General features: G+C 39.6%; 1 protein-coding gene across 5 annotated transcripts in view; it reads right to left on the bottom strand.

The window, feature by feature from the left end:
- The window catches only part of LOC109058649 (THO complex subunit 2-like), a 71,241-nt gene that overhangs the window by 9,867 nt on the left and 37,264 nt on the right, over nucleotides 1-24,110 (bottom strand). For 3 of the 5 annotated variants that reach the window (XM_042769811.1, XM_042769812.1, XM_042769814.1), the window contains exons 16-32: nucleotides 21,899-21,983; nucleotides 19,558-19,651; nucleotides 19,094-19,174; nucleotides 18,776-18,872; nucleotides 16,432-16,549; nucleotides 15,873-16,052; nucleotides 11,720-11,884; nucleotides 10,832-11,107; nucleotides 10,112-10,253; nucleotides 9,877-10,034; nucleotides 8,659-8,787; nucleotides 8,208-8,339; nucleotides 7,275-7,459; nucleotides 4,638-4,828; nucleotides 2,799-2,901; nucleotides 1,393-1,754; nucleotides 46-107 (exon numbers count right to left, since the gene is read on the bottom strand). In XM_042769811.1, the coding sequence (XP_042625745.1) occupies nucleotides 46-107; nucleotides 1,393-1,754; nucleotides 2,799-2,901; nucleotides 4,638-4,828; nucleotides 7,275-7,459; nucleotides 8,208-8,339; nucleotides 8,659-8,787; nucleotides 9,877-10,034; nucleotides 10,112-10,253; nucleotides 10,832-11,107; nucleotides 11,720-11,884; nucleotides 15,873-16,052; nucleotides 16,432-16,549; nucleotides 18,776-18,872; nucleotides 19,094-19,174; nucleotides 19,558-19,651; nucleotides 21,899-21,983 (2,560 nt within the window). The remainder of the gene's footprint in view (nucleotides 1-45; nucleotides 108-1,392; nucleotides 1,755-2,798; nucleotides 2,902-4,637; nucleotides 4,829-7,274; nucleotides 7,460-8,207; nucleotides 8,340-8,658; nucleotides 8,788-9,876; nucleotides 10,035-10,111; nucleotides 10,254-10,831; nucleotides 11,108-11,719; nucleotides 11,885-15,872; nucleotides 16,053-16,431; nucleotides 16,550-18,775; nucleotides 18,873-19,093; nucleotides 19,175-19,557; nucleotides 19,652-21,898; nucleotides 21,984-24,110) is intronic. The other 2 variants (XM_042769813.1, XM_042769815.1) reach the window with 1 other exon arrangement.

The raw sequence follows: 24,110 nt of genomic DNA, 5'->3' as shown, positions 1-24,110 counted from the left end.
GGACAAGAGGAAAGAAGTGCACAGCTCTCCTCAGGCCATACTAACCTTAACTGCAGAGGAGTGCGACGGTGACGAGTGTGTGTCAAGCTTTCGTCTTTTTTGCTCTGCTGAGAAAAGAAATACGAGGTTCAGCTTCAAAAAATGCTTTTTTTGCTTTAGATGTTGTCTTCTGCAGCATGCAATTTAAACAATATGGACAGACACTCGGGTAAGTGTCTATTAAGTAAGAATTTTACTTTTAGTGTGAACTAAATCCAAAATCCGTTACGCACCCTTCTTAAAATAAAGAGTTAATTTGCAAAATCCGATAAACAGCACTTTAAAAATAAAATGTCATGCATTATTCTCCACATATAGCGCGCAATCTGAACCCTAAACAAAAAAACCAGTTTTGTCAACTTTTAAGCCATCGCGAGTTCACGTTTTACTGCAGAAGCTGACAAGCGCCCTTGTTGTTTTTGAACAGAAGCCGATCAGTCCATTTTAGCGAATCACCGTGTTGTATTCAGGTCAGGTGACTAGGCTACTTTCACTTTTTTTTTTTTTTTTTAAGACGTGCTAGCTAAGAGGAGTTTCGTCAAAGCTGACTAAAAGTGATTGAGGATGGATAATTTCGGCGAACTTGATGAACCGGTGATATCTTCTTCAGGGTGAAAAAGGAAAATAAAAGCTGAAACGTTTTCATGGAAACTTGCAAAGGTAGCGCGTTACAACGGTGAGGGAAAAGATTATGGTTTATGATCACAACAACAAAGTTTATCAGGCATCTACATCGTCATCTGACCAGATTACAAAGATTAAACAAGTGTTTTTTAAACTTCAAAACATGAAATGTGGAGTTATCTGCTTCTGCTATGAAAAAATTTTAATATGTAAAACAAAAAAAAACCTACTTTCAAATTAACTTTAATTTTGTAAATTTTTGTAAATATTTAAGTTATTATTACTTAACTCTTTTCCCGCCAGCATAAAAATGTATAATTTTGAGCAAAAAGGTGAGAAAATCAGAAAAGCATAAATCCAGTAAATCATTTCTATCAAGCTTGCACAGATATATACCACTTCCTGGATCAACATTTTACTCCGTAACATTATGAAGTTTTCATTAATATTCTGTCTATTGCTGATGATCGCATTATTTATCATATGCATCTGTTTACAGAAGAGATCGCTAGTTTCTCCGTCCTGTTCACGTGTGTTTTTGTACTCATTCAGAAGATGTGTAATAGCGCCCCCGAGTGTATAACAGTGAAAACATGAAAAGCCGTAAAAACTCGTCAATGTCAGGGAAGTTATTGTTTTTTTTCAAATAAACTCTTCATATAAAGCCCAAACAAAGTCAAAGAAGTGCAGTGAAGCATATTTAAGCGTACAGCGCCGGGGCTGTCTTACCCCGGTCAGACTCGACTCCTTCGGACCTGGGCACGAGGGACTTCATGCTTCCGGCCCCAGCGCTCTTCTCCACTTTGCTGCCTTCCTTAGTCTTGCTGTCGTTGGACACGTCGCGTTCCTTGGACCACTCTTTTTCGGCGGTTTTCCCATCGATCTTGCTCTTCTCTTCCTTCTTGTCATCCTTCCTCTTGTCCTTGTCGGCCTTGGGCGTCTTCTCCTTGCTGTCAGTGGGCTTCTCCTCCTTCTGTTTGTCCTTCCCTCCTGCCTTGGCCTCTGGAGTGCTTCCTGGGTTCTTTTCTTTCTTCTCCTTTTTCTCCTTTGTGGTCTTCTCTTTATCTTCTTTCTCTTTGCTCCCTTTAGTGCTGTGAAGAGATGAGGGATCAACTAAAGTCTGCTGAAATGTATATATATATAAATTTGGCTTTGAAACCATTACAAAGAGAACAAAACAAATGGCCTTTATTCAGAAATATAGAATAACTGATAAGCTGGAGATGTTCTGGTTTGGCACCACTGATAAAATGTAATATAACACCACTTAAGATCTTATAAAACCTCTCGAATAGTACAGATTGCTCTCAGCTGACTTTTTAAAGCAACAAATGCTTGAAGTCGAGTTTTTCTTTGGGTAGAAAGTTATATTAGATAAACTCTTATCTATTGTTAAAATAATGGAGTGAAGAGTAGCTAGTAGCTTTAGAACAGAAAGAAGAAAAACAAGTGTATACTTCAAAGATATATACTTCATAGATACTATGAAGGATAAACCAAAGCTCTGAAAGCGAATATGATCTTTTGGACAAAAAAAGAGAGTTTTCTCAAAGCCCCTGAGCTACGGTTGAATTCTCCTGACTGTGTCATTCATTATTAAAACAGAGCACATCGTGACCCCTCTGTCCTCTCATCTCAGGTGAATTACATATTCCTGACTACGCCACTTTCCCTGACCCCACCAAACCACATTAAAACACTCAGAAATCCATTACTATCTCATTCCATTCACACAATTCCTGAATGGAAACTAATAGGTCCTTTCTTCGCCGGTCTCCCATTGAAGTATTTCTTTCCAAATTGTGTTTTACACAGCCGATTTGATGGGCCATCGTGCAATTGTGTGTTGTAACAGCCATGCCTTTCAGAGATGGTTCCTTTCAAGACATTTCTCTCCGCAATTGCTCAGTTTAATAGAATTGTAAGAGGATTCTTGCCTGGAACACTGTTCAATTTGATTACACAGTTCATAAGGAAGGTAGACTTTGATAAAGGATTGATTTATTTGGCGAGTAGTTTGAAATAATAAGCCCCTGCTAAACTTTCTCACCCCAGGGCTTCAACTTTTAATGACATTATATAAGAGATGAGAGCAGTACATCATTCTGAGCGTGCGCGGGCCTGGGGTGCAGTACCTGTTTGGCGTGCTGCTTCCGTTGCTGCTGCTCACTTTATTGGCTGCGGTGCTGTTTTTGCTGGCAGCTTTCTGAGCCGCCTGAGATTTGTCCTTGGATTTATCTGCAAATAGACCAAGCCGACATGGACGTCACACAATTATTGTGTCCATACCTACCAAACAAGACAAACTTTGGCATGACAGAACGTCCTGATAAAGTGGAATAATGCCAAAGCTCCTCTGTTTGGTGCCACAGTGAAGGAGTTATGACATTTGCTTTTGATTTAAAACTGTACAGCTATTAAGCATGCTGGGAAATTGCAAGCATCCTTCATGTGTCATTGAAAGCTCATTAAAAGTGAATGAAACACAGATTGTGCTTCACAAAAAGTGAATTATTTAAACACACCTGAAAATGTCCTTTGAGATTTAAGAAAAAAAAAATTCTACATTTCTACAGCAGCGTATCAAAAAATGTCATGCTAAAATTTTTGCTCATGCACAATTGCTAATGATTTTACTCCAAACGACAAGAGTTTAGATTTTTAAACAGCACTTTGTTGTGCTCATTTTATAAACACAGATCGCTTGTAAATTATGCTCAGAGCAATTAATATCACAGCTACTAATGGGAGGCAGAATGTAAGTAATGATGGGGGATTTAACCTCTTCACAGTTATCTTGCAGCAGGCAGAGCTACTTACACCTGCTGAAATGAAACAAAAACTCCATGTTTCACAACAGAGGTGCCGTTACTCGGGTTTTTAGTGGATTCTGTTTGATTGCCAAACACAGCGGTTTCCACAAAATTGTCTTTTAAAAGGTCGTCACGCTGCTTCCAGCAGATCCAGGCGTGACTTAACTCAGGAATTTCCTAAAAGTGGATATACACTACCATTCAGAAGTTTTGAGCCAGTATGTTTTTGTATCTTTTAACTGATCAAAAGTGTCAGTAAAGACATATATAAAGTTACAAGATTTCTGTAAAATGCTGTTCTTTCTATATTTAGCAAATAATCCTGACAAATATGGTTCAGTTTCCACAAAAATATTGTGCAGCACAACTGTTTTCAACATTGATGATAATCAGAAATGTTTCTTAAGCAGCAAATCATCATATTAGAATGATTTTTGAAGATCACGTGACACTGAAGACTGGAGTAATGATGCTGAAAATACAGCTGTGCATCACAAGAATAAATGACAGAAAACAGTTATCTTAACTCGTAATATTTCACAATATTGCTCCTTTGACTATTTTTGATCAAATGCATGCAGTCCTGTTTTTAAAAACCATTAAAATATAATACCAATCACATAATTCTGAACGGTAGTGCGATTTCATTTTTTTTTTAAAACCCACTTTAGCTTTTCTTCAAAACAACTTAATCTCCAAGTTCTGCAAGCATAGGATAACACTCATCTCTGAGCTCTGTGGTGTTTGTGACACCTCATATAAACAGTGATATTCATGATGCAATCAAGACTCAAGGCCTCACTGTAGTAGTTACTGGAGCCGCGTGATGGACCGAATGCCTCCTGAAGAGGCTGGAGTCACATGACCAGCACTGCTGTTGTGATCAATCCTCGCCGTGTACTTGTTTCTGTGTTAATGGGTCTCTGCGAGGCTTTTTTGTTCTAATATCCTTCGCAGTTTTACCCCAATTCACACAGTAATTGCAAATAGCTCCCTCAGGGTGGCAATTCCCACCGCGAGTGTTGTACGCCACGGCAACGTGTTTCATTTTAAACGAGTATCAAGACGTTCTCAATAAATGAACAAACAAGTCCAGATGCTATCAAATCAATTCCTGAAGCTTCGTAGACGAAAACAGGACGATCATTCAAACACAGTCACCTGAGTCCTCGACGGCGCCCTCCTCGGCTTTGCCAGCGCTGGCGGTGGCGGCAGTGACCGCAGGCTTGCCCGTGTTGCCCGGTCCGTTCTGCAGAGAGCCAGACGTGGCGCTGCGCACTGGCTGCTCCTTTTGGTGGAACTCATTTTCTGGCACCATGTGCACTTTCCTGCCTTTCAATTGGCCAGAGTAGCTGCAAGTCACACACACGGTTAAAATCACGGCAGATGGTAATACGAAGAGTGTAATGCTTAAAATCACTCAGAAACGGATGGATTCAAAAAGAAATCCTCCAGGGGGGCCTGTGTTCGCAGAGGAAAGGTTTATGACTATATTAACGTAACTAGATTGGCATATTTTTGAGCGGCTGAACACAAGGTCTGATTTCCCCCTTTCATTTCTTGTTGATTCCATGTGTCTACAGAGAAACACAAAGAACAGGGCCCACGTCTGCCCAATAAGCCGAGGTGTGCTGAGAAATCCCACTGGTGGCATGAACGCAACAATTACACGTCAAGAGTTATTACCAACTGTGCGATGGAAGACGCCAATTTAAAAAGAAATCAGCTCCTCATTATGATTAGATGTCTAGTCATTTAACAAGCCCGTGAAATTTTCTCGAAACTCAAACTAAACAACATCTAATTCACAAAAGTTCAAAAGTTTGGGGTTTGGGTTTTTTTTTTTTTTTTTTTAGTCTTTTATGCTCATCACGGCTGTTTTTATTTGATTAAAAATATTGCAAAACAGCACTCTGAATTATTCCAAAAGAACAGCATGGTTTTTTAACTATGGATTTTTATGTAATAATCTTTCTTTCTATCAAAAGGCAAGCAGTAACATGCTCTAACAAGCTCTACTGATAAGATCACCTTATCGTGACACAACAAAGCCCAAACGCTGAATGGACTGTTCATTAAGCAGCAATGAAGAGGCCAAAGCTTCCCTTGTGGCTTTGGTTGAAATGACTGCACTGAATTATGTCTTTGAGTTTCCTCCTCAACGACCTCACCACAAACCTCATCCCTTCACATGCGCCCGAGGTGACCAGCCACTCCTGACCGTCTCCAACCGCACCAGTCCGACACATTTAATCAATCCCACTGCGGAGAGCATGCTGAAAGCAGCAGAAAAGAGCAACGAATAAATCTGCCTTAATGTGGCTAACCTCTGCCAACAGAGACGCCCAGAAACTCCCTGCTGATAGTTAAGAAACAGCTGATGGCTGGCGGAGGGGGACTTCCCTCATTAATGATTTATTTCTGCAATAATCCAGTAATGTTTTAAGACTAACCTGCACATGCACATTGTGAGGCGCAGTGGATTTATTTGGTCACAGCACCCCTAGCGGTACATTTAGGAAAAGCAGTTTAAAGCTATGAGTGAACAGATGAAGACACAGTAACTGGATTTCTGTGGCACTACGGTAAAGATATGTATCACAAAGGGTTGCAGTTCAATAGTTAGATGTTAATTGCAATTATTTTGCTCAAAAATAAATTCACAATTAGTGTCATTTTAATCTTTTTTTACACTTTCAGATAAGCACAAATCAAGAGAACGTCAATTTGCATGGTTTGCTTGCAGATTTAGTCGCAACACAAAGTGCAAACAACTGCGCAAAAGAATTACACTTTCATTTGAGCACATTGTCTCAGTAGAAATTGCTAAACTTCAGCTTTTTCAGTGTAAGAGTGGGCTGCCACAATGGGAAGATTAAGTAAACCAAACTGCAGAAATCAAATCGATTTACGAGAAAAGCTCTGATTGGGGGATTTAACTCTTGACATCTGGCAACCGCACACATAAAAGCTTGTGGATGCTTAAATTAAACAAAAATTAAATTGAAAAATTTCCAAAATAAATAACCGGCGGACAAATATCACAAACAAATAAATATATCAATAGAAGCAGAAATCGTGACCAATTAAAACACTATTCTTCATTGCAGCCCTAGTGTGACATGTGCCAAAGGTTGAGTGTAAAGAGACATCTTTATTCTTCTGTGCCAAGATTCAAGAATTCACCTGCAACTTCAAGGTTTTGCTTGAAAACGGAGTTAAAAGATGACCTTTGTAGGGATTGGACTGACGGTGATCAAACCCCTAATGAGTAGAAATAATAATAAAATAAAGGTTTCAATCTAATTTCATGCCTTTACATAAAAGCCTTGCAAAGATCCAGCTTCACTCCTGTTTAGTCAAATTTGATGATGTGTTACAAGGTCTGGTAAAGCAGCTGATCAAGCGACACAAGTCTGGGGATGACCTACTAAAAGCTGTGGGACAGAAAAATTAAAATGACAGAGAATCTAGTCATTTAGACCTAAAAAGTTGTTAATTGAGTAAAAAATGGGCTAAGGTTTGAACCTTGAAGCTGAATGACTCTGAGAGACAAATTGTGGGCCATGTTTCAGTGTATAGTTCTAGGTCCAGCTGTATATAAATAATGCCTACACACATTCAGAACTGTATAGCCACTAAAAAATTTCCTGTATCTTAAACCAGAGCGAGCACAATTAAAATGCGTTAAAACTACACTACCACCAGCTAGACTCCTGGAAGTGAAAGACAAGCCTCTAAACCAGTGTGGTGAAAGCACTTGAAATGCTGAGGCCAGCCGGCTCTCGGCTCAGTTACCCCATGGCTAACGCATAGAGATCGGGCCTCTTCTCTTTCTCCTCCTGGCAGATCTTGTGAACGCGGCACTCCAGAGCCTGGCCCAGGTTCAGCACCTTGGGGTACCAGGGTAGGATCTTGGTGAGCACGATCAGGATGTTGCGGATGTGGGTGTACTCGCCCGTCTCCAGACAGTGAACCGACGCCTGAGGGGAGAAGAGGAGACTTTTCTGTACATGAGGTGCTAATAAAAAGTCACATTTATACAAAACATTGCGCATATGACTCAATATATCAAGTCACTAGTTATTACTGCGTTCAATTTTAGATACAACAGTGCATGTCTGCAATTGTGCATGTCAGTTTTGCACATGAAAATGATTCCAAACAAAGCCACGGCACAACGGTTATGCATCTCGGAGCAACACAGCAGTGTTTTTTTTACTGAGTGAATCCACAGTTTTTAACAATTCCAGTAAGCCAATGATCTGATTGCTTTGTTCTTGAATGAAGCAGCCATTTGAACAAATTGGTTGAATGAATGACTGAATGCCTCACTCGTAAAAAAAAATAAAAAATAAATAAATAAAACTATTATTAATAAAAAAAAAATTATTATCTAAATAAAAAAAAAAAAAAAACATGAAAACCTATTTATCATTAGTATTATTTATGCAAAGTCGAATCAAAGTATTACTTTCAAAAGCTACTTCTTTGTAAATTCCAAATGTCTTAAATTATCTTTTGGTGGGTAATTTTTGAGCCAAAACTGACGTGCAATTAATTTGTGATTAATTTAATGATTGACAATTTCTCAAGTGACCGAAATTGCATATAGTCAATCATTCATACATACTATGAACTACAATCATCATCAATATTTTCAAGAGGGTTGAATCACCCAGCTCTATAACACGATACACATTTTTGTTGTGTGAGGAGTAGAATACTAACTTTAGTCAACTTGTAATGCCATTTGTGAACAACATGCCGGAAATTCTCATAGTCCAGCTGATCGGCTTTGTTCCCTCCGTCGAAACCACTGGCTCGGAAAATAGTCAGGAACCCAGGATAGTTGCCACATTCCTAGTGAAGGAACCAGAAACAGACAACCAGATCACACCAGGCTTCTGAAAAGCATGTTTAACCTAAAACCTCAAAAAGACAGAAATTATTTTAAAAGTCTATTATTAAAAAAATGTGACAATGGAAGATGATTGAACTTTAAAGATCAGTTTGCTCCTAACGAACATTTAAACACTCTGATCCTTCAGGGAAGGGACGCGCTGCCAACTCGCCTTCACAGACAGCAATTTAATGGTGACTAGGACACACTAGAGACAACACTGACAGGATAATTAAACAAGAGCCTAAACTGTTCGTCAGTGGTGAAAGCACACCATACCTTCTCATAGACGGCTCTGTCGCTGTGCCATCGAGTCACAGTCTCCAGCATGCAGCACAGAAAGCGGCCGTAGCGGCGCGACTCGTTCTCTGTGCAGCTCGCTACCGTGTAGATGATATCAGAGAACACCTAGATGAGCGTGGAGAGAGGAAGAGCTAGTGCTGCCGTTAAACACAGACCCCACCGCTCTCTAACCAACATAATGGAAATACTTCAAACATTCAGATAAAAGCACAAGAGAGCAACACATTGACAAACAGAATCCCAGATAAGCTTGTAGCTCTGTGACTGCAGCCACTGGCACATAAACACAAGCCAAACAAGCCATTAACAGCCCTGCGATAGCACTTTCCACCAAGAGATAAGCAGAAAGGGATTGAAACGCCTACATAAAATCACATTCTTGCTCTTCGTCAACTAAAGGTCAATTGTCAGGAGGTCAAACTAAATGTCTTGGTTTTATGTTTGATTATTTTTGTCAATAACTTGGGTAACAGGGTTGAATGGCTGATATTTATGAATGTAGTCAAATGTGACCCTGGAGTCTTAAGTAGGGCGGGTATGTTTGTAGCAATAGCCAAAAATACATTGTATGGGTCAAAATTATTCATTTACTTTTATGCTAAAAATCATTAGGATATTAAGTAAAGATCATGTTCCGTGATTATATTTAGTAATTTTTCTACCTTAAATATATCAAAACTTCATTTTTGATTAGTAATATGCATTGCTAAGAATGTTAAAGGTGATTTTCTCAATATTTAGATTTTTTTTGCACCCTTCTAGATTTTCAAAAAGTTTTTAATAAACCATACATCAATGGAAAGCTCATTTATTCAGCTTTCAGATGATGCATAAATCTCAATTTCGAAAAATTGACCCTACAGACCAAAAGTGTAAAAACTGAGAAAATGTATTTTTGTGTTCCTATCATGCTGTAGAAGGCATCTAAATCACACCACAGTTCATTTAACTTTTTCACAGTGTGGCAGTTATGTGGTAAAAGAATGTGACACTGCTAAATAGATTATTATTTTTTTTTTTGGTAGATAAGCACATAATTAGAACTTTCTGTACAATGAACCAAACAAATTCAACAAACTGTCATGTTAAGCTGTTGTGTAATTTAAGACTAGACAGGTTTCACATGTTTACAATAGGTACACTTGGGAAGCTGGGATTTGCGCTTTTGTTTTTTTTGCACTGCAGTGAACTCACTCGGTCGTAGCAGAGCAGGGTGCAGAAGTTGGGCGTCTTCTGCTGGTGCACCAGCTCCACGAAGCGAGCGCAGTAAACGGCATCAATGGCTGAGAAGACGCAGCGGGGGAAGATGCAGAGCTGCAGGAACTTCGTGATGGTTTCATTCTTAGTGGATTCTGTGAATAGAGGGAATACGGGGGTGAGCGAGACGCATAGAGCCTTTGAGCACTGAGAGAGTGATCTGAGGACTCACTGGCGAGTAACCAGTTGTCTTTCTCCAGTTTGAGACGGTGCAGAACTCTCTGCACATGCTCCAGCTGCTTCTTCTCCTCTTCCTGCAGCTTGTCCTGCAGCGCTGTGCAGCGCTCCTTCTCTTTCTTCTTTTTGTTCAGAGGCTGCAATGAAGCAGAGCATTTCAAGAACAACATAAGAGTCTATAAATAGGGTTTTATTTTTTTTTGCAGGACAGGTTCAAAGTTCTCATTGTTAAGAGCTGCACTCATCGAGTTAACTGAATCGCTGAACCAAAAGTTAATACGACTCCACAGGAACCAAGAACCGTTACTTCCGTGTGTACTTTTGTTGAAAATGCCAATTTGTAAAGTTCATGCCCTGCTGCTGGAACACAATCCTGCAGGAAACACGGAGCGGTTCTCTTTAAATCGTATGTGGAGCAGAACATTTCACAAAACCTCTGATATGTGGCTTTGCAGCACCATTGATGAAGAGAGACTTTAAAACCATTATTATGAGGCGCAAATAAATTTACTCTTCTCAAATCAATTGAACAAATACAATTCAAACTTAACACAAACAGCATACGCTTTCACAATTTTGCATTACTGACACACTGTTTTCCTAATTAAAGTTGTTCAGTTGCTTTGACACAACCTTTTTTGTTTAAAGCGCTATATAAATAAAGGTGACTTGACAGCAGCTTCAATGTTCACTGCAAGGTCCTTAAGTGTCTCACCATCTCCGTGTTTTCATCGATAGCCTTGATCTGCATCTTCAGCTTGTTGACCTCGCGGTCGTAGGCGTTGTGCGGCACCGCCAGGTCGTACATGGTGAGGGACCAGAAAGTGGCGTAGAACTGAGGACGAAGATCATCCCACACTTTGGGCAAGTGAAGAGACACGACAGCCTCGTGCACAGGGGCCATGATCTGCTCGCAGGCCGCGATGTACTTATGGACCTTCTGCTGCTGCCGGTTGCCCTTCTCTGCCTTCTTCAATTCATCGTACTTGGACTGATGGGAACACAAAGACAGCAGGCAAGCTTTAACATTCACTCAAGCACAATAAACAGGCCTGGAGATGAGTGTGTGGACGTGGAATTAGGGGCGGTAAATCTTGTTAGAGGTGGAGAGATACGGGGTTAACTCTACACCACCCTGGAGAGCCGTAAGAAGGGGTCTAGCGTTGAGGGAAAACACAAAATGAGCTCTGTATGAAATATTCATCATGCAGGCAGCTTCATATAGAGCTTATAACACCGCCAAATACAACAAATAAATCCCAGTTTACTGTACTGAAGCAAGAGCAACCACTTCATTTCAACCACTATTACTATAATAACTGTTATTGTCTATAACAGCATTTTTTTGCATTAATCAATGAGATCAGCTCAGTCAACTAAATCAGTACTGCATCCATTTGCAAGGTCATGCATGATTTTGTTTGCATCTGATCTTCAAGGTACTACACCAATCAGCTTAGCAAACATGCTAACATCCCAGCAAGTCTTATTTAAATTGTTGCATCATCATAGTCTTGATTAACATGCAAACCTGACAAAGGGCTTTCAGATATTGTTTTGGACAAAGGCGGCGGCTTTTACGAAGTTTGTTCTGAACACTCACCAGAATCTGATGGGCATACATGGGCCGAGACAGGAAGAAGGCGGCGTCGTGTGGCGTGTGGAACTGGTTGCAGAGGACATCGACTGACGGCACCCTTTTGATGTAGTCTTCTGTGCTGAGGTTAGACGCCAGGAAGCCACCAAACTGTACAAGAGTGTCATGACACTTTGGGGAGGAAGCAGAAAGAGAAGCATTCATCATTAAAGGCGTCTCTCCACGTTTCTGTCCCAGCCAAATGCAGATGCTCTTAATAAATCCTCAGGTCGCTCATTTATTTGGGGAACTGCGGCTTGCTTTATTAAAGCCATTCATCACGGGCTCTACATCGGAATCGATGGGATGCAAGGCAAAGCAATTTAGTGGGAGCGAGTCACAGGGGAGAGATTCCAGAGGAAGCTGGTGGAGGGAGGGAGGGAGGTACGGCCTGACCGCGGGGTCAACTACCCAAATGTTCCCGGACAGCTGCTTTACTGCCAGACGAAGTTAAAGAGACCTGAAAGGACTTGTCTGTCCATGTGCTTCAGCTGTATGTTTCTGATTCGGTTCAAGAGATTCACGTTGGTAGATCAGACCACACTGGTTGTGCTCTATGTTACTGCATACAACCTGTAGATTCAGCAGCAGTGAGTGTGCTTACACTCAAAAGTAGTGCAGGAAATAAAGTGTTATCGATCTTGGGCTTTTAAAAATCAATATCAAGATTCATTAAGTCATTATTTACATCCAGCCCTAAACTAAGGTTCACTTTTTTTTTTTTTTTAACATGCCGTCAGCCACTTCCTGTCGAAGTCCATTTTCAGATCTGCAGATCATTTGCTTTGTTTAGAAACGGGGGGCGTAAATAAATTATTTATGCAAGTCACATGCAAGTAAACTGTCCTCTCATTGATCAGAGAGCACCTGTTTATGTTTCAGGATTACACTCATGGCGCCATCCATCAAAATGAATTAACAAGCTAGCTTTGCGCACTAGCTTCCCTGCAAGGCAGGACAGCATTTCGGAGAAGATCAATGACATTTCAAAGCACTCTTTGGTTTCTTAACTGATACTAATACTAATGTGATACTAATGTGCTCACCCCCAGAATCAGACACTGCTGCTTTTTTAGCTACACATTTCCCATTATGAATTATGATACAGCTCGGTTAGTTGGCCTGTTGGGTCAAATTGCTTTCTAACCTCACCAAAACTGGACCGTTTCACAGTTTGTTTGTAATCAGACCTAGATTAAGATGAACTCTTACCAATTACGTGGAATAAAATGAGCCCGGTTATCAGTGAGAACACCCTAAATGGGCGGACAGAACACGCTGTAATGTGGACCACACTTTATCTAAAGTCCAAAATCTAGGCACATAAGGTTAACATGCATGTATGCATTCTCATTCATAGATGCAACAGACCTATACAAATGATATAGATGGCACCTCTCTAAACCCATGCAAAGAATACTCTCTGTGCCCAGACAACAAAACTGGACATCAAGGGAAGATGAGATTGGTTTGGTGTGCTTTCAATTCTCGAATCAGCTCAGCCTGAGGGACTCACTGTCACGTCACACTCACAACTATTCCACCTGGAAAATTAATGAAATGCATGAGTTGCTTTGAGTCATAGAAAATGAGCTTTCCCTGGCATTTCTAGAAGTTTGTTCATGGGAAGGGAAATGTGGCGGTCATCTTCACTGAAATTTTATTTGCATAATCTAACTAGAGCACATATGATTAACGCTTTTGACATGATCAACTCAAACCGAGGGAAAGCAACACACAGATTTAGTGTCAAAACATTTTGGACAGTTCTCTACAAATAACTGACCGTAACAGTATATCACGAATGGACACAAAATATTGCTCTCAGAGTCAGACCCATTGTCTGAAGAATACATCAGTGGTCCCTGCTCATGTAAATCACAGCATTAGGACACTGCTTTGTGGTCAAAAGTGCTACCCATAGTCGGTGAGAAGCCTGATCACCTTTCTTCAGTCATCCACGTGATTTTAGAAACCATTCATGTCTACAGCACAAACGATGCAGGACAAGTTAAGTGCAATGTTTGGAGAATGGAGTTTGTTCAAATTACAAATCTTCATTCTGAGCAATAATAGTGACACTTGTCCAAGCAGACATCACTAACAAAATATAAAACAATAGGATATATTTAATGGCAAGCATGCCAAAAGACGTATTAACCATGCACAATAAAGCAAATTAATACAAATGATTAAGTTGCACTAATATTTTTCAGGCTGCTTATGCATGAATCATTCAATCCTGCTGATTGGATATTTAGTCTGTGAGATGAGTCAATCAATCTCTGGTGCGTCAGAGGCGGTGATAGCCGGGCGCAGGAGCCCCACACATTCTGCTGATTGTAATGAGCAGCGCACAACTTCCTGCAAAGTGAGTTTAAAAAAAGAGCCAAAATTAATAATTAAAAGCTTCCCCACTGATGTCAGGAAAAAGCGTGTTTCTCATTCACACCACAAGCAATTATTTAGACAATTTGGCATTGCGAGAGGGAATTATTTGCTAAAGGCTCTAATTTGAGACATTGAGAGAAAAAAGTTGAAAAAAAAAAAAAAAAAAAAAAAAAAAAAAAAAAAAAAGCAAAAAGGATCGACCGGCGGCATCATTTCGTAGTCCCACACAGAATGGAGCTGATGATGTTAGTTTTTAGCACCATCTGCTGTGAATTGCGACATGTCTAGAGAACATGTGGGGGGGGGGGGGCAGTCAATTGGATTACCCAGTGAGTAATTGAGCTGCGCAGCTGCTGAACATGAAAAGCAAACTGGCAGTGTATGTGGGTGGATGAAAATCACGGAAGTTCTGTACAACTCCCATGGATGATACAGGCCACTTCACTTCCAAACTGCGACACCAGCAACCATCATTCAGTTTGGTTTACTTTGGGAAACAGTCAGTTTCACCCAAAAACTCAAAAAAGAGAGATTTTGCAGAGTGTTCACGCAGCTCTTTTCCCTGCACGCTGTCAAGCACATCATATCATTTGTGTGGTGCATTCGTGTTGTTCAAAGCCAGAATCATAGCTTTTTGCAAGGAAAAGACAAACATTTAAGTCCTGGCTAATATTGAGGATCAAAGAGTCTGTCTGGATCACAACATATGTTTTTTTTTTTTTGAAAGAAACGTCCGTTTTGTGATTGACATTGCAAGGAATACTAAATGGAATGTACCAAAACAATTCTTGAAAGAAAATATACATTTTGCAGCAGACAGTCCTTTTCATCCATGAAATTAGGTGTGTGTTAAAAGATGAGCTTATAATTACTAGGAACAGTGGGGGCAGAAACACCTCAGAACTGTAAGATATTAACTTAAAATTACAAGATACAAACTCAGAAGAGCAAGAAAATAAGCTCTGAATTTTGAGATTTCAAAAAATATATATATTTTTATCCTTTTTTTCAATTATTATTTCTGTGGTGTACACAGGCTTCCATCAGGGTTTCTACAGACATGAACCAGTTAAATAAGACTTTAAGACCTTTTTAATACCACCTTATATGAAATTTAAGACCTAAACCTGTAATGTAAATACACATTTTTATTACATTCAATGGCCCCTGGGCACTATATGCTTCTGCTATATGGAAAAGAGCAGCGTGAACATTCTGGTAAATTACTCACACTGCACAAAGGAAAGATAAATCATGCCGGTTTGGGTAAATTACACTTTGCACTATTACTTTAATAGCTGGCTGACTTAAGCTGTGAAGTGCCACTGATGTGAGAAAGACAGTGATGTGAAAACTTCTATTGCATGACATTTCAGTCATTAACATCATGAACACATGGATCTTTCCTAATTGGCAGCCTTTACCTCATTAAAATCTGTGATTTTATATGCCCTTTCTTCCTGAACATTCCCTCCGGGAGCCCTACATTCTGACTGTCTATCTATATCATGGCACCATTTTATCTGGTCTGAAAAGTAAACAATCACCAAACTTAAAGGAAACCGTTTTTAAGAAATGTATTATCAGCTCCACTGCATGAGTTCTGCCGCTCGTCACATTTAATTAGCAGTTATACTCTTTTTAGAAACTACGGTGACAGAGTTGAGGACTGCGTGGATCTGAGTCATCATGGTTTCAAGACCAAGAGCCCCTCGTTAGTTGATTATACCTGATCATAAAGCTTCCCCACGAGTTTGAGATGCTTCTCTCCCCCCTCAGAGAAGACCACCCCGTTCCTCTGCTGGGCCATCAGGAGACACAGCGGTAACGCCAGCTCGTGGTCCAGAAGAGCATCCTTCAGACGCTGAGACGACTTCTTAGTGTTCCTGATCTGTCCAAAGTAGCCACCCTACACACACAAACAATCAGAAATAAATAAAACACTTCCAATCAAGTATGATCAAGTCACAACCAGGTCAATATAGAAGTGAAGTAACTCCTGAACTGATTCATTCTGAACACCTACTGTCCCATGTCTGTCTTTAATTGTTTTCAAGGAAGCACTGTTAAGGCATACATCATCTGCAATGCATAAACTTGGTATGTTTGACCTGCCCAGTAGTGCTGGTTTGCAGACTAACAAGGTAACACATGAACTCTAGCTGTATCTCATAACAGGAGCAAGCACACTTCTAGCATTCGACACCTGAAACATTGCTGCAGCTCTAATACTGAGAAATAGCATCCATGCATTCATAAACACGACTATGTCTTCATGTGTGGCGTACCTCCGCTTTGAGCTGTTCTCCGCCTGTCATGGCCTCCAGCTGCTCCACAGTCATTTCATCTGTGATCTCAATTCCTGCCATCTTCTGCACCACCTCCTTCAGGATCAGCAGGTCAAAACTGGCACAGCATAAAACACATGAACAATTCAAGAGCTTGATAAAAACCCAAGCTGCTCTTGTTTTAATGACACTGGATAAAGGAGCTGTGATTTCTAGAGAACATCCTCAAATATGGACTGGCGCATCCAGCTCTAGTTGGAACGCACTGGATCCCCATTTTCAATTTTAGTGTATATTTTACTCGGTAATGCACAATGGTGCAAGTGTACCCTTTTCAAACCCATTTTTTCGCAAGCCACCAGGTGTGAATCACATTATCAGCCAAAATTTAGACTACTTTGCTATGCTAATTGCAAAATAGAACATTTCAGATTGATTTTTACATTCTGAGAAAAATCAGCTATTTCATGAGAAATCACCCCAGTCAAATCCATGATCTAACATGCACCTAACACAAACTCAGTCCAGATTTCAGAGCAAGTGCTAGTCAATTCTCTGGTCTGTCAGCGAGGGCTTTAACTGCCTGCCTACACACACGTCTCTCTGGAGTGCTGAAGGATAACCCACACCTTATTAACGCTGCTGCTTACACATATGCAGAACAGCCTCACATACAGCTGTGCAGGGAAATCTCAGACAAGCACTGGGATTAACTGCTCGAGTCCAAAGAAGTGCATCATTTTAATTGTTAATTGCTGCAGAGTAAATATACTGGGCATCTGGACTAGAGCGAACCAGTGTTGCACACACAGCATATTTTAACTCTGCTGTATAAAATGTTGTGTATATAAAAAGTCCTAACACTGAATAAACAAACCATTCATCAAGAAAATAAAAAAAAATAATCTGTCCAGATACTGAACACTTGGAATGAAGGGGTTAAATATTGACTTAACATTCATAAAATTGCAAAAGTGTGTGTGTGTATATAGAGTACAGGTCAAAAGTTTGGAAACATTACTATTTTTAATGTTTTTGAAAGAAGTTTCTTCTGCTCATCAAGCCTGCATTTATTTAATCAAAAATACAGAAAAAAATGTAATATTGTGATATATTATTACAATTTAAAATAATTGTTTTTAAATTTATTATACTTTAAATTATCATTTATTTCTTGATGCAAAGCTGAATTTTTAGGATCATTATCACATGATCCTTCAGAAATCATTCTAATATGATGATTCATTATCAAAGTTGGAAACAGTTCTGCTGCTTAATATTTTTTCAGAACATGTGATACGTTTTTAGGATACTTTGATGAATAAAAAAAAAGAACCCATGTTTTTAAAATATGAATATTTTGTAACAATATACACTACTGGTCAGTAATTTGGGGTCAGTAATTTTTTTTTTCTTTCTTTTTTTAAATAAAATCAATACTTTTATTCAGCAAGGATGTGTTAAATTTATAAAAAGTGATAGTAAAGAAAATATATTATTAGAATTTTTTTTTATTTTATTTTGAATAAATGCAGTTCTTTTTAACCTTTTATTCATCAAATATATTAGACAGCAGAACTGTTTCCAACACTCATAATAAATCAGAATATTAGAATGATTTCTAAATGATCATGTGATAGACTGGATGTTACATGTGACACTGAAGGCTGGAGTAATGATGCTGAAAATTCAGCTTTGCATCACAGGAATAAATTATTTTTTTTAAGTATATTCAAATAGAAAACTATTATTTTAAGTTGTAATATTTCACAATATTACAGTTTTTTCTGTATTTTTGATCAAATAAATGCAGACTTGATGAGCAGAAGAGACTTCTTTCAAAAACCACACACACACACTTGTGTTAATATAACATTTTCACTTTGAGTGGTGACTAAAAAGACTTGATCAGTATATATATATATATATATATATATATATATATATATATATATATATATATATATATATGTATGTATATGTATATATATATATGTATATATGTATGTATGTATGTATGTATGTATGTATGTATGTATAATATATATATATATAAACTAGTCACGAATGCCTTCTTGTACTTTAAGGATATACACTGTATGTTTTGAAAAACAGCAGTATAAAAATTATATTTTCAAACTAATTTGGGTTTGGAAATGTCACTTTTCTGCTAGAGAACTGTCCATATTCCAGAGGTCCTCTACACAAAATTACTACAGAAAATTCAACCTAGCATTAAAAAAAGCATACAAATAAAAATATAAAATATTATATTATATATACATATATATAAATATATATAAAGTAATATATAAAGAGCAGGTCAGGACTCATGCGAGCGTACCTCTTGCCTGCTTTCAGCTGGTTGGTCACATACTGCAGAAGACCAGCTAACTCGATGGGATATTTCCTGAAAACCGCTCCACACAGACTAGCGAGACCTAGGGAAAGACGTGACGATATTATCATAAGAAAGAGCATTAGAATCTGTACGAGGGCAAGTCAAGAATGTCACGCATTTGTGCTCCAAATTGGCTTCCGGACACTCTCCAGCAGCAGGGTCGAACCATTTCAAGAAGTGACATTTAACGTCCATTAAGAACCTCAGACGGAAGGTCAAGTTATTCTGCGTTTAGAGGAAGGGAGGAAACGTGGCACTCACTCTGCAGCCATGATGAAATGGTCGTGTCATCGTGTTTCATCTTCTCTTTCTCTGGGTTGGCTAAAGCTTCAATAATGCAATCTGCCCACACGGTCAAGGGCTCAAACGCACCACGTCTCGCTCTTTAAAGATAACACTCCCGCTGTAAGCGGCAGACACTGCTCAGACTATTACTCATGCGGTCAGACATTGTTTTGGCATGTTCAAAAGAAAATTAACAGTCTATTTCCCTCCGCTGCTCTCCAAACTGCAGAAATGCTTTTCTCCCTCATTTTAAACACACAAAGCTGTCAGCTTCAGTGATGATGATGAAGTCAAGGTGAGCGATTACGTGCTATTTTAATCACGCACACATTACGGGAGTTTGGAGGAGATCAGCAAGTTCCTGGGAGAGCTGTTATTAGCGGAGGGGGAAGATTATTATACAGTGGGAGTGTAATTATAACAGCCGTCTGAAAGGATACAGGCCAGCACATCATAGTTGAGGGAGGTGAGGTATTTGAGAGAGTCCACCACTGGAGTTATGAGGTTATCGTACCACTGGATCTGAGACAGAATCTGAAAGAAAGGAGAGCAGCATTACATTCATCAACCCAACAACAGAGGTTCTCCTACATACGGGTTCACTTTTATTCCCCTGACGTCCACGTATGTTAATCAAGGTTTTTGTGCCAAAACCAGACATTTTTATACACCATTTTCCACTCTTAAAATTAAACAGACCAGTGTGAAATATAGATTTTACAATCCTCATGTCTTTGCAAAACGGCATTACTTTAATGAATCTCAGAGTGCTGCTCTGTGGTTGCTAGGGTGTTGCTAGGGTAACTGGTAAGCAGATTTCTTAGGTTCAAGGGTTTGTTAAAATCAGTGCCCTCAAGTAATAGACATCAATCAATCAATAATCAGTTTACCAAACGCTTCCAATATTTAAGCATTCTTTCTTAATCAGAAATGAAACCAAAACAAAAGTAATGCATTAAATACAAATCGGTTTTAAATAATGGTTATTAGAAATAAATTTCTGTAAGGCAAAAAATTAAACAAATAAGTATTTCTGTCATCCTGAAGTCAGTGGCTTTTTGGTTAAAAGCCTGAAAACACAAGATCAAGATATCTTATTCTAAAACATAAGCTACATCAGTAACACCCCCTTTGAGACTTTTTTTTTCTTTTAATTGTCTTGAAAAAGCTGTGACTAAATGAGACTACAGAAGTTGTCAGGGACATTAAAAATTTTGTCTGAAATTTTTGCACGTTAAAAAATAAATATGACCTCACGTTATGTCAAACCGAAATTTTCGTCCATCAAAAAACATTCGGATCGGGTTCCATTTTTTTTTTTTATATCACATCATTTTTTTTTTTTTCAGTTCTTCGCAAATCATTCAAACAATATTTTTGAAATTTCAAAACCACAGAACAACCGAACAACAAAACCCAGAAAATCCAAAAACGCGATTGTCAAGAACACCCACTTCGTCTCGTAGCACAAAGCACTGTAAAGATCCTTGCACACTGAGTTCACAGAAACTGGTGGTCTTCTTTTTAATATGTGGCTCTAGTATCGCTAGCAAAGCATCAAACTGAGCCACTGACATCCTGAAGTAAACTTCGCCCGGGATAATCCCGCTGCTCCTGAGGGGGATCTCTCCCTCCTCTCTATATCTCAGGATCGGATGGACCCAATATTTCCTCTCTTTTTCTCTTTTTAAGAAGCGAGAAGACAACAAAACCATCCTCACTGCTTGAAAACTTCATTTAGTGCTGTGTTGCGAATTATTTCGCAACTGATTCATTAATTCTTAGGATAACGAATATGAAAAACGCATCCAAAGATTTCGCACTCGGTGTGCAGACACCTTAACTTAAACTTAAGTAAGATTTTAAATGGTGGTGAGTGATGGTAGTGAGTCACGCCGAAGTCATGTGACCGTGGTGTAGTTCGTTTATAGCTGACGTTTAGCTTTGTACATGTGACTGGATTTAGATTGGATTTTACAATAATCCTAAAGCCAAAATAATTATTTTTTTAGTTTTTTGTCTATAAAAAAACAATCACTGCAGCGATCAATATTGGTCAATATTAGTCAATGGCTAAACTTGTCTTTGCAAACACCACTAATTATATTTCCCTGGTCATGTAGAATAATACACTGCACAATTAGCCCAGCGACACTGGTTCTAGGAAACACAATCGATTTTGATCTCATGTTGAACTGTGGGGAGTGTTTGTTCAGAGGTTCTCTCTCTCGGCGTCCATAAAATGAGGAAAGGCATAAGAAAAGCGCAGTCCTCAGCGACTGAATCAGAGCTCATCTCAGTCTTTTATTTCACTACTGAATCTTCAGAATTTTTTTTTAGAAATGCTAATGCCGACGTGAGCCACTTCCAAGTCTTTTCATGGAGTCTCTCATCGCGGAAGACGTGCACAGCATGAACGGTGACAGCAGAACAAGACTCCGCAGCACTTCTTCAGAACGATCCCAGCAGATTGATGAAAACTTTCTGGCACACGTGAAGATCTGTCAGCTGTGGTCGGCCCAGGCGTGAGTTCCTTACATTCGATGGAGATGAATGCGATTACCGTTAGCCTGCTGACTAACACAGCCTACATTCAGCCTCGTGTTCATGCTCTCGCTCTGATGTTGGGCATTAGGCCACTGGTCTGAGCTTATATACGTGCTTTTTAATCTTGGGAGCAATGAAAATTGATGGCACACTACAGATTATAAAGTAGCCCTGTAAAAGCATGTCATTAGTCTAGCGGACCATTATGGCGGTCACAAGCAATAAAATACTCACATAATCAAAGAGAATGGTGGGGTTACTGTGGCTTAACTTCCCAATCTGCCTTCCTGAGGGCTTCACGTTCTCCTTAGTCAGTCGCCTGGGGGAAAAACAGCCACAGAGAAAGTGAAAACCAGAACGGATGATAATTAACACTTACAGCGACTAAAACAGGCCTGTTAAATGGCTATACTAACTAATCAGCAGACATTTGGCTGAGAACAGGTAAAAGCTATCTCTCTACACCAGGGGTCTCCAGCCCTGCTCCTGGAGATTTCAGCAAACACACCTGGACCAGCTGAACAAGGTGTTCAGGGTTACTTGATTACAGATGTGCTGCTGGAGCAGGACTGGAACTGAAGTCTGCAGGACGGTCAGCAGGCCCCCAGGAGCAGGGCTGGAGATGCACGCTCTAAAACACACACTTCTTTGAAACCTCAAGTCATTATTAGTAATGGGTGCTGCATGAAGCTTTGAAATCTTAATTTCTTGTTTGATATTTCTTGTTTCTAATCTGCCTAGTTTGTCAAGACCTGTCTAAAGGCCAGCTCACACCAGCAGGTAAACTCAACATTCACAGCCTTGTTGTGTTAGAACGAGTGGTGTTAATCGCATCCAAAATAAAAGTTTGTTCAATTAAAAAGCTTTTTATTTTCTCTCATCAATGGGCATTACAATGAAGACACTGTTCTCTAGATATCAGCCATATTAAGTGTCACAGTTATTTCTGCTGGAAACTGTTGAAAAGGTTTAAATATTAAATATCCAATAAAAAAAAAACCTCATTGTTAACTTCATGTTAACATGGCCACCCTGGTGTTGTGAATATTAGAAGTTATGAAAGAGTCACGCCGTGACAGGCGACAGACGGGTGTCTCCGCTACAAACGGCTGTCCGTGTCCCGTCTCGCTCGTGTTTTATGAGTCTTCACACCTCTGCACTGATTTCTTATCACACATGCCAGCAGGCGCATGATGGACGGTCACGTGAAGCGCAGTGCCTCTCGGGCTTTCTTTATAACGCCGTGTTTTCCCACAGACTAGCAGAGCTGCTTTGACTGAAGTGTGGCACAAAAGGGCCAATTAAAAAGTCAATTAATAAAGTAGCTGGGGGAAAAAAAAAAAACTCACACACTCACACAAACACTGGAGGAGGGCACAGAGCCAATGCTGACATTGTGAAGTTTCCATTCGTGCTTTTGAGCCGACAGGAGCTGCCGCCCGCTGAGCCATGACAGTGTCATTGGTCTTAATAAGGGAGCCCTGTGCGTGTTCCAGAGCATTCCCTACGTCACATCAGGTGGCCTAATTGGTTTGCTTAACCTTCAGAGCACAATGAACAAGCTCTAATGCTCTAATCATCTAATACCCAGAAGTCTAATAAAGCTGAGACGAACCACAGGACATCAGCCGCCTCACTAGTATGTGTCTACAATTTTTATATAACACACTTTTGGCAAACCAATCGAATAAGTCAAGAAAGAGATATTAAATAAAAAAACAGGGGTGGGAGGAAAAACGATTCTGAATATGGTGTAAAAACTAAGCTCAGGACTGATTGAGAGCTTTTATGCACTAGAGACAGCCGTATTATAGTTGCTGCCAATTACACACACAAAACCCTTGAACAAGAATCTAATATTACATTAAGTTTGGAAATGTTGAAGCAGATTACAAGCACAACCACAGGCTTAATTTGCTCAATGTTACAGTTGCGATTTCACCAGTATATCACAGCTTTCTCTTCCAAATGCTCTACAAAGACATCATTAATGCCGTCTGGAATGCTATTAGATAGTATATTAGATACGCGACACTCACAGACAGACGGCTGCTTTGTGTTCACTCTGAAGGGCACTTGTGGAATAAGGCTGCACGCAAATGAATGAAAATAATCTGAAAGTCAGTTCTATCTTCAGGGATTAAACAGACAGGACGTCCAAAATGTCAAAACACATGTGCATGATGTGATCTCCTGTACAGACGTTCACGTGTGATGTCATCAGTAACAATCACACAGCAAAGATGCTCAGAAAGAGAGAAAACCCCCTGAATGCACTGCACTGAGGTCTCAGATGTCTCTTCACCTCCTCCAGTCATACCGCTGAATGAAGCACTACTCCTCCGTGTTTCTGCCTCGGTGCTCACAGATCCTCCTCCGCAGCAGCAGCACTGGAGTCGAACAGCACCTGCACCTCCCTACAGCTCACACACAGTCACGAAAGACC

The sequence above is a fragment of the Cyprinus carpio genome, chromosome A14, assembly GCF_018340385.1.
Source record: "Cyprinus carpio isolate SPL01 chromosome A14, ASM1834038v1, whole genome shotgun sequence".
Lineage (NCBI taxonomy): Eukaryota > Metazoa > Chordata > Actinopteri > Cypriniformes > Cyprinidae > Cyprinus > Cyprinus carpio.
Note: the sequence above shows the minus strand (reverse complement) of the source record. Positions and strands in the feature narration are given on the sequence as shown.